The following is a 10,632-nucleotide window of genomic DNA, read 5'->3' as shown; positions in this document are numbered from 1 at the left end:
CCACCATGTTAAACAGATAGAAAATAAAAAGGAGAGCAACACAAGCACAAGCTGAAAAAAACTATTTTTCACTTCATGACGGGGATCAGATGAACACATTGTTTGCTCAGTAATTATTGTTTTAGAGGAACCACCATCACTCGCAATTGTAGGTTTGAGGACTGTAATCTGGCTTTGTGTGCCACATAATAGTTGACATGAATTGATTTAACCTGAACAGGAAGATCTCTTACTCTACAAACTAGAGATACTTTATATCTAAAGTTTAAAGTCTAGTTTAATGTAAGGGCTAACACACTATAATGCCACTTTTTGTGACCAAGCACATATGTCTATATTCTTTTTTTGTTATTATTATTAATGTATACTTCTATAATGGTTTTTGTCCATGGTCCTGACGTCAGATCGACGCACTGCGTCTCCGTTCCGTAATTGGCCCCTGGCGCTCAGTAAGCACCACTAGGTAAGTTGTCCGGAGTTTTCGGGCGGAGTCAAGAAGCGTCGGGTTTATATATGGGAGCCCAGCGGTAACCTTGGTACCTCTCCCACTACTCTGAGGTTGGGTGGCAGACGGAGGGAGTCCGCCGGTGAACGAGTAATAGAAGAAAATAAAAGCAAGCAAAATGCCCTCCAATAAAGATGACGGCGGCTGGAAGGAGTTCCTGTGGAATTCAGAGAGGGGGGAGCTGCTGGGGCGAACCGGGGGAAGCTGGTGTGAGTATTTGTGCTGAATGGCCGCTTTTCTCTTCTCCCATCATCAGGCTGAATGTGCCACCTGTTTGATCTGCTGTTTTCTAGAACAAACACAATTGATGAGAAGTTTGACGATGTTCCCCTGTTCTCTCTCTGCATAACTTATTTCTGAAGCTCTCTGCTATAGTTCTAAATATTTTATTTTTATTATAAAAATGTATGAAACGCATCTTGTTGGTTAAGACACGTTTGTTCCTCCTTATTGTACAGGGAGAGAGCTCTGGCACTGCGGGCTGCTGAGGCAGTGGGCACAGAGTTGGTTGTAAGGGAAACGTCAACTTTTACGTTTTTAATACTCTCCTGGAATGAGATGTCTAAGGGTTAAAACTGCATCAGAGTCCAAGGTGACTCAAGGTGACGCGGCCTGGACGGAACAGAAGCGAGAAGTCGGTTTATGGATCTCTATTGGCGTCCTTCGCCTTATCAGGTGTCATCGGGACACAACCGAACAATATGACTGATTACCTCTCGGCTCTCCTTTCACCTGTCGTCGCCACTGCGCATGCGCTAGCCGCTTCTGAATGTCACGCCGGGGACTAACGGGAACACCTGGCTAACATGACAGGAAGCAGGGAGGCTCTCTGCACGAACCCCAGCTAGGGTCCGCATCATTTGCATCCCTCTTCCATCCTCTGGGAGGGGAGGGGTCATTTGTCCTTCTGAGGACCCCTGAAAGTGCTGATGCATGAGAGAAACCTGACATGCGCAGTGCTGTGGATTGAAGGTTAACTTCTTTGGTCCCATTTATGTTGTGCTGCACATAAATGAGAGGTTTCCCCCATGTATTATGAGATGCTCTCATTAGCTTTAAGTTTTAACTACAATTTTCAGCACTAGTACTGGCAGAATTATGCAAAAACAGTCAAGATCAGAAACCACAAATGTCTGCTGGTCACTGTTAGAAGTAATGTTCCACGGTGACCTGATGACCTTCCCTTCATGCAACAAAAAGAGCTTGAGGCCGCTGATGATTGGCTGCCACAGCTTCATGTTCTCTTGCAGATCATTGAAGTGCTGCAGTGATGTCACTCTGCATGATAATTCAGTAGGAGAATTACCAGTTGACCCCCACATGCTCCTTTATTTCTCTTTTGCAACTTTTTTCCAGTTCCTCATGTTCCCACACACATGTCCTGTCATACAGTAAAGTAGGCTCAGAATAGGGTATTTTCAAAGTGCTTTCCTCTGCAGAACAGATGTGTTGGTGAGGGATCACACTCCTCTTGTGTCGCTCTCTGAAACGTGACTCTAAGCTCCTTTTTTTTTCTCTCCTGCAGTCAAAATTGCAGTCTTCTATGTCATCTTCTACGGCCTCCTGGCAGGGGTCTTTATTGGCACCATCCAGGCCATGTTGATGACCTTGAGTGAGTACAAGCCCACCTGGCAGGACAGAGTTGCACCCCCTGGTAAGAGCCGGCCACCCATATTCTGTCTAATCTGTAAGAAAATGGTGTCTGGGATGTTTGCTGATTAATGTAAAATTATAGCCTTATGGAATGATCAATTGGCTCCATTTCCGGCTGTGTTTTTGTAATTTTATATCGATGTGGATCAGAAAATGTAGCTTTTATTAATCCTGCTGACATGAAAAGTTTTGGGAAAGTAATGCATGGAGAAAATAATCTTTTGAAACTAGTGTTAATCTGGGGAAGTGAAGATCACCAATGAAGCCTCTGTCTGTCTAACATTTATGGACCTGAGCTCCTACTGACCATAATCAGCATTGTTGCATGTTGTTTTGTTTGGTAACCCTTGTCCCATCGCAGCCTCCCAGAGGCCACACTCTGCAGTGTGGTTGCCAAAGCAGGTTGACACACCTGAGGGTAACTGGGCCAATCGGAGGCCAAGTGGCAGTCAGCTGCTGTTCAAAGAGAAAGTATACCTCTTTGTGTTGAGATTTGGGGTGATCAAGTTTTTGATGGGTTCCTACAGAGTCTGGGAATTGAGTCTGGTATTTTTCCAGGCCTTCATAGATGTAGTGTCCTATATTAGCACTTAGCACAACTAGTGTTCATTGCTTTAGCTCAGATTTCTATGTCCACAATGTTGCATGGCAAAAAATGTTGAATGCATAAAAGATTAAAACCGAACTACTCTGTTCAGTTTCCTGTTATCTGCTGAAGTTGGCAACTCACTTTTTCATCACTTCAGACATGGAATTGTTCAAATCCATCACTTAAAACCTGGAACTAAACAGGATGTTTGTTGGTTCTCATACATGTTCCTTTCAGCCTCTTCATTTGATGCAACATACTGCCATCTACTGACCAGGAGATGTAACTCCAATCTATACTGTATTCTCTCTGAGAATACAGATTCTCAAAGAGTTCCCCTCCAACTGTAACAACTTCAGCAACAAAGAGTGTTGAAGTTGTATGGGGTGTTTGCTTATCTGACTGGATTTTGTTTAGTTTCGGGCAGGTTTGAAGGTTCTGGTGTCCTGCTGAATCCTGGTCTGTGGGGAGACCCTGTCATTAATAACTGCTTCTTTGGTGCCCCCTGCAGGCCTTTCACATACCCCACGTTCTGACAAAGCTGAGGTGTTCTTCAGTGTGAGGGAGTCGGAGACCTACCTGCCTTACGTCAAAGCTCTGAGGGACTTCATGAAACAATATGATGACAACATTCAGAACAACAACATGTTGTTTGAGGATTGCGGAGGTAGGCTTCCTTTTATCCTTTGAAGGGATGTTTGAGAAGCAGGCAGAAAAATAAAACAGCTTCTATGTCCAACTGTCCCCTTCCACTGGCCCTTTCAGAACAACCTGCAGACTACAAGCATAGAGGTGACTTGGAGAGCGACATGGGTGGTGTTAAGGCTTGCAGGTTCCCCAGGTCTCTGCTGGGTTCTTGCTCCGGCCTTGAAGACAATGATTTTGGTTTCAAGGATGGGAAGCCATGCCTGATTGTGAAGCTCAACCGGATTGTCAATTTTCGTCCCAGGGTACTTCTGCTCTCACTACTACTCACTACTTCTATGGTTGATGTCCTACTTCTACATTTCCTTCTGGGTCCTTCATAATCTTCCTTGGTCATCTCCTTTCTACCTTATCTTTGCTGCTATTTTCCTTTTATCTCCTACCTTTTTTCTTTTCATCCTTCCTTTATTTTATTTTTCCTTCTTCAGTTGTTCAAGTCCTTTTTTAATTGTAACTTTCTCCCACATGTCCGAACACTCCACCTTCTGTCCTGTCTTCTTTCCTTCTTTCATTTTAAGACATCTATGATTTGTCTTCTTTAGCCTCCCGGCAACAACGACAGCATTCCTGAAGAGGCAAAACCCAAAGTCCAGGCCAACGTCATCCCTCTCCACTGCACTAACAAGGTATCAAATCCTTTTTAACTTCTTTCTTGCTTATAAACACCCTTTTCCCTCTTTTTTTTTCTCTCCAAATAAATGCATTTATTTTTTTCCCACATCCCAGAGAGAGGAGGATGCTGATAAAATCGGGGAGATCAAATATTACGGAATAGGCGAAGGCTTCCCTCTGCAGTATTACCCCTACTACGGCAAGCGGCATCAACCCCAATACCTCCAGCCACTGGTAGCACTGCAGTTCACCAACCTGACCCGGAACACTGAACTGCGCATCGAGTGCAAAGTATTTGGAGAAAACATCTACTACAACGAGAAGGACCGCTACCAGGGACGCTTTGACATCAAGATCCAGGTTAACTCATGACTGTCTGGAAAATAGCACCCCCCATCTCTCCCCACACGTCCCTTTAAATGGTACCGCACACGCGAAGGGATGAGTCAACCCTCACTAGTCTTAAACCGATGAAAGGAAATGCTTGTTGGGGCGTTGTGGTAATCAGCCTTCATTACTAGCTTCTGCACCTCTTTCTAGCCTTTAGACTTAAATTTAGAGATGAAATTAGCAATAGGGCCAATAAATGTCTAGTTATTCAAATGTAAATGAGTTTCCCACAAGCCATGGGACGTCACTGAAGAGTGTAATTCATCATGTCTGTCCCCTCTACATATTGTTGCCTTGTGGTGGTTTTGGAGAGAGCAGGACTTGGTGAAACTGGTCCCTCTAAAATGCACTTTCCCCCCATACATCTGCAAGCTTTAGCAGTTCTTGGTGTGCCTGAAACCAAAGCACACTTCCATTAACGCCATGATTTCAAACAGGCAGTTCACTCTTCTTATCTATGTAAGGAAAGCTGTGGTCCAGGGAACCTTTCCCCCTTTGTGTCTTTTACTGCTGATCATGAGATACTTTATTCTATTTTTCCTTTTGTGGGTTTTACTGCTGGGTTTTTTTTTTGTTTGCCTTGAATGTAGACTTGTGTGTCCAGCCTGTTAGACACTTTAGCCTGCTGTTGGGGCAATGGTGCTGACATGTTTTTAACATTTCTTGTTTCTTTCTTTCTTTTTTTTTTTTTTTTTTTTGTTCTGCTGGATTTCAAACAGCATTGTGGTGTAACTCTGAATGTGAGTCATTTAAACATGATGGAAAAATTTTTATATTTATGCAGATGTACATTTTTGTTTCTTTGCAGAATCTTTTAAATGTATAAAGGCAATACCAAAGTGAGTTGGAGAAGCAATGCTATACTCCTTTCTAGAAGGTCATCATGTTAAGTGCTAAAGTCCATGTCTTGCCTTGCAATCTTTCAATGGTTAACTTCTGGTCATGAATGTAGTTGGAAGTAGACTAAACTAGTCACAGGCAGGTAGAACTCCATTTATTTCAGAAAAAGCTAACTAACTCTGCCTAATGCTGGTACCCTAAATACTCCATAGGATCTCATGTTGATGTAAAAAGCTCAACCTGATGTTTAGCAAGCCTTTCATCAGTTCACCCACCTTTATTTTATCAGAGATGAAAACAAATAAAGTATAGTGAACCTTTGTCCTGTGTTTCATTTGATGTCTGTCAAAGTATTGCTAGAGCTTTGCTGCTCACTCATTGGACAGGTCCACTTCATTTGATATTGCTTCCTATTGAGCAGCCAGGGTAAATTCACAATTCAATTCAGTTTTTCCAAGCTCTTTAAATTTTTAAGTAGGAATGTACCGACGCTCAATCCAAACTCTACAGCAACACAGTTAAATTTATTATTATTAGGAAGTTTCCTGAGGAAACCCAGTCAGCTGCATTGAGACTAACTTCTGAAGGAATCTCTCATACTAAACATAAATGTGGTGACATTAGATGGGAAAACTTGCCTTTCACAGGAAGAAACCTCCAGCAAAACCAGAACTGTTACCATTGTTTGCAGCCATCTTTGCTCACCTGACTCTGGGTTTAAGATGAAACATACACACACAAAAAAGTGATGATCCAAGAGTGCTTTCTATGTTAAAATAAAGGTGAAGAGTTGACGGTAAGAAACAAAACATAAGAACTCACTCAGTATGGAAAATTAGAGTACACATTGCTAGTCACAGAACTGGTTCCTGTAATTATGTTGTCTTGAAAAGAAACAGTCAAGTGTATTATAGTGAAACATAACATTCATGTATTTTTTCCTCAACACTATTAATGCAGTGCAAGCTCCATGTCTTCCATTCCCCATGTAGAGTATTCATAGGACAAAGAATCATTGTTATTACAAAAGGGGGGGAGGACTTCCTGTTCCTGGAAAGGCTTACCGAGCTCTTTAAAGGAATCAAGCATTTGACCCGTTGTTGGGTTGTCCACTAGAATGAACATGCAAAGGGATGTGAAATGGTTTCTATTTAAAGAGAGAGTGTTATTGTCTTTGCTGGACCCCTCATTTTTCCCTCATTCCGGGGAAAAAGCAAACTCTAACTTGAAATCCTTGTTAGACCTAAAAACTTGTTTTAGGTCTGACATTTCCTTCATCTAATAATTCCTTTATCAGTTCAGCAAGTTTACAATATTTGGAGTTCTTCAATGTGAACCCATACTACCTGTAGGGAAGGAGCAGATCATTTCAAGATAATCAACAAAACCTTATGAAAAAGAGATTGTCACATTGTCTGAGATTAAATATGACTAAATATTTTCTGTTTTGTGTCATTTGGGTTACCAATCTTATGGAATGGAATGGAAATGGAAACAAAGAAGCCTAAAGACGTTATTATGTTGACCATTTTTTCAAAATGCCAGAATAGTGGTGAAATTTCCCTTTTAACTGTCTGACTTTGGGTTTTCTAAGCCCCTTTGTAGCTAATGTCATCCAGGAGAAGAGAGAATTTCTGCCTCTTCTCAGTTGTTTAAGAACAATGATGAAATATGACGATCAAAATGCTTTAAAAAGAATCTCCTGAAGACATGTTGGGCCTGTTTTCTCCCTCTGCAGAGGATTTGATCCTCCTTCTCTCATCCCACCTCAGACATGAATGAATGAACTTCATAGACCTGAGAGGGAGGGGGATCGTGGGGTCTCAAGTGACTCAAGGATTTCTGTAACTGTGAAGTCATTCTGCTGTGGCTGTGCAGGCAGGTGGAGGCTGTGGGATTCAGTAGCAGATGCATGTCTCTGTAATTATAGGAGGGAGCTGCTGCAGGCCAGCTAACACCAGGGATGCTGTTTCAGGGTTTCACCTTACCCTGAGGAAAAAGCCTGCAGAGCCGGCAGCTGCTTAATACAGTGCATTCTTCCTGCCTCTCTGCCCCTAGGCAGGGGTTATTTCCGCTACTCTTTGCTCAGTAATCTTAAAACCAACCTTGGTCCTTCTCATCATGCAGAAAGTGTAGCAGTTCCCCCTGTGAAGTGGGTTGCAATGAAGGAAGCTGGTTGGATTTCTGGGTCTGAGGATCCATTGTCCACTGCGACGCGGTGGAGCACCGACCTTCACCACACCGGCGGGTTTCTATTTGGATCTGCTTGAGTTTCCTGGGATTCTGTCAGTTCATACAGAACCATGGACCAGACAGCAGGACAAACTAATTACCAAATATAAAAAATAGCAGCTAAAAAAATCCAACAATTACATTTTTGACATCTTCAGATTAGAGCTGGTTTCTCCAAATTAAACAACCCAGTCTCCAATTGAATGTATTCAACCCCTTTATGACAACCATCTTTAGTCCTCAGTAGATCTTTCTCCTGTTATGACCAACCAGCAGCCTCCTCAAGAATTTGCAGGAAGCCGCTGCTAGCATTCTCTGTCTACCACCAGGTGGCACTATGCTGTTTAATTTTCTATCATATTGGAGGAAATATTTCTTTCTTTTTTGTTTTGTTCAGAATTTTCAACCTGCATCGCATTGGATACATTTCCTGCATGAATGTCAGTTTGAGGTGTAATAGAAAATTTTGTTTTCGGCCATATTTGATCTTTGATGGGACTGATGATACTTTTTTTTACCATTTATTTACTGATTATATTTGCTGTGTTTTTGTATTTCTGCAAGACGTGTTTTCCACTAAAGAAGTTTCCAAATAATGTTTAGATGTTTCCACAGCTGTGATAGTATAAGAGACCTGAAGACATCTTGGGTAAAATGCTTAACCTGGCAATTGTCTTAAAGGACTGACGTGTGGCATGTAGTTTGTACCCTTGTTTGACACTGCACCCATGAGTAACTGACAATGAAGAATTGGGAGTTTCTCCTGAAATCCTTTCCTGCCATAAAATCATCCCCTGAGGGATACTTCATGAGGTGGGGATAAGGATTGTGTTCATGGTCCATCTGGCAATAAAGATAAGATAAGACTTTGGGTGGGTCTTTTCCTTGCTGTTACTATATAATGATGTGATGTGATTGTGTTCAGTGAGACAGGTCTTTCGAAGCTTTTGCCTTCAAATAAAGAAACTTAAAGACAAAGATTAATCTTTCTCTTATTATTGAAACAGATTCTCATTCTTTGATAAATGAAATTTCCATAACAAAGGTTTTCCATGGCATCTTAATGCAGTTCAGCCTTTGACTAGGTCACTTCTGAGTGGCTTTATTCCTGTTTACTACTGGTCTGTCCATCAGTCCATCAGGTGATGTTACTCCTATATTCACCTGGATCCTTCACTGAGCTCTCAGTAACACTGGAACATCTTTTAACCAGCAGGTGTTTGATGGGACAAGATGTTCCCATGGTGACACTGACAGAGCTCAGGCTGTAATGAAGTTAATTGGCGAGGCACACCACTGTCAGCAGTTTGTTACCACATCAGCAGGACTGGGAATTAACTATGACTTCCCTGTTTGATCTGCTGAGTGTGCAACGACCATTGTCAGCTTTTTCCATCCTACTGAAGTATTCACTGACATACAGGAGCAGCCAAGGGGTTTAGTACACACAGCCAATTCCACCTGGCTGGTATTAATGCACATGTGCGAGATGATGAGCTCGGGGTGACCTACATTCTCAGAAAATTAATCTCACACCTTGGACACCAACCAGAATAAATTACTGAGATGGAAATATGAACACAACTGTTCTACATACTCATCATAATTCTGAATAAATGGAACTGGTGGATGATTTATTAATTTTTTTTGTTGTTGTTAGAATGTTTTGTTTTGGGGTTTTTTTCAGCTGCTACATCAAAATCCACAGGTCATTCTGTTTCCCTGGTGTTGCTCAGGGCTCCGTCTACAGCAGGGGTCACCAACTCCAGTCCTCCAGGGCTTCCATCGTGTAACTTTTAGATGCGTCTCTGCTCAAACACACCTGGATCAAATAAACTGGTCGTTTCCAGGATATTGCAGAGAGGAATGAATGCTGGTGAGGGAATTCAGATATTTTGGAGCAGAGGTGAATCTAAAAGTTGCAGGATGGTAGCCCTTGAGGACTGGAGTTGGTGAGGCCTGGTCTACGGTCTGTTTATGTTCAGGAAGTTAGCTTTTTTTCATTTGAAACAAGAAATAATCAAATTTGCTAACAAACCAGTTTGTTGCCCAAATTTTTTTATTTTGGTTTAAAAAGAAAAATGAAACAGCTGGTGTTTTTTTTATTTAAAAACAAACCGCCAGAATGTACATGTACTGTCAGGACTCTGGCAGCTGCATTTTAGACAGCATTGCAGTACTCCAACCCACTGAAAAGAAAAACATCTACTAGTTTTTCTGTTTTTTGTTTTGGCAGGAAACCCTTTATCATTTCAGTGTTTTTAGAACTTTGAAGAAGAGATTCATTTAGTACAATTTGGAAAGAGACCGCAACATAACTAAATGTGGAAAAAGTGATGTGCTGTGAATATGTTGTGGATGCTCTGTCCATTTGCTTTTGAAGGAAACTGAAGTGGGAGTGAACTGGAAGAAGACAACAGGAAACTCCTAGAATCTGGTGTTGACCCCCTCAGCTTGTGGCCAGGCAGGCAAAGGGAAACAGGAGGTGATCATCTTAGATTAGCTGAGGATACCAGGATTGTCCCACTCTTCTTTGAGCTGCAGGTGGAGTCGTGATGTTTTGCTTTAGCTCTCCACTTTAAGAGGATTTGCTCAGACTAGAGGGGATAGAAATAAGGAAGAAGCTCAGATTGCATGAAGTCCTGTTAGTGTTGCAGTTAATGCTTTAAAAATACTATCAGTAAAGATAAATAACGATTTGCTATGTGATTCATAGCTGAATGAGGACATGGTGCAACAGCTAAAAGTAATTCAGGGTGAAATTGAAATTTATTCCTGTTCAAGTACTGACCTTTTCTATAAACCTATCAGAAGTTTCCAAAGCCATGACATCATCATTTGGGTTTTCCCTCACTGTTTAAAGAGATAGTAAGCATGTATGTAAACTTCTGACTTTGAAGACATTAATAAATAAATATCTGTTATATTCTTTGTCATTTTTGTAGCATCTAGCTAATAGAAATAGTTTTTGTGATTCTAACTGACCTAAAGGGAGGAGTTTGGTTTTATTTAACTTCAAACAGTGAGAAAAAGAAGTGTGTATCTTTTTTTTGTTTGTTTTTTATATATGTAAACATTTGGTTTCAAATGGTGGCAAAGCACAACT

The 10,632-nt window shown here is 41.5% G+C and overlaps 1 protein-coding gene across 1 annotated transcript; it reads left to right on the top strand.

Moving 5' to 3' along the window:
* Window positions 1-521: 521 nt before the first annotated feature.
* On the top strand, window positions 522-5,615 carry LOC106932281 (sodium/potassium-transporting ATPase subunit beta-233-like). The gene is made up of 6 exons (XM_015010895.2): window positions 522-714; window positions 2,031-2,159; window positions 3,259-3,414; window positions 3,513-3,697; window positions 3,995-4,078; window positions 4,179-5,615. The coding sequence occupies exons 1-6, from the start codon at window positions 624-626 to the stop codon at window positions 4,434-4,436; spliced, it is 903 nt and encodes a 300-aa protein (XP_014866381.1). The 5' UTR covers window positions 522-623; the 3' UTR covers window positions 4,437-5,615.
* The last annotated feature ends 5,017 nt before the right edge of the window (window positions 5,616-10,632 follow it).

The sequence above is a fragment of the Poecilia mexicana genome, unplaced genomic scaffold (genome assembly GCF_051168715.1).
Source record: "Poecilia mexicana isolate PSO_F unplaced genomic scaffold, ASM5116871v1 scaffold_2, whole genome shotgun sequence".
NCBI lineage: Eukaryota > Metazoa > Chordata > Actinopteri > Cyprinodontiformes > Poeciliidae > Poecilia > Poecilia mexicana.
The sequence above is the reverse complement of the archived record's forward strand: the minus strand, read 5'-3'. Positions and strand labels throughout refer to the sequence as shown.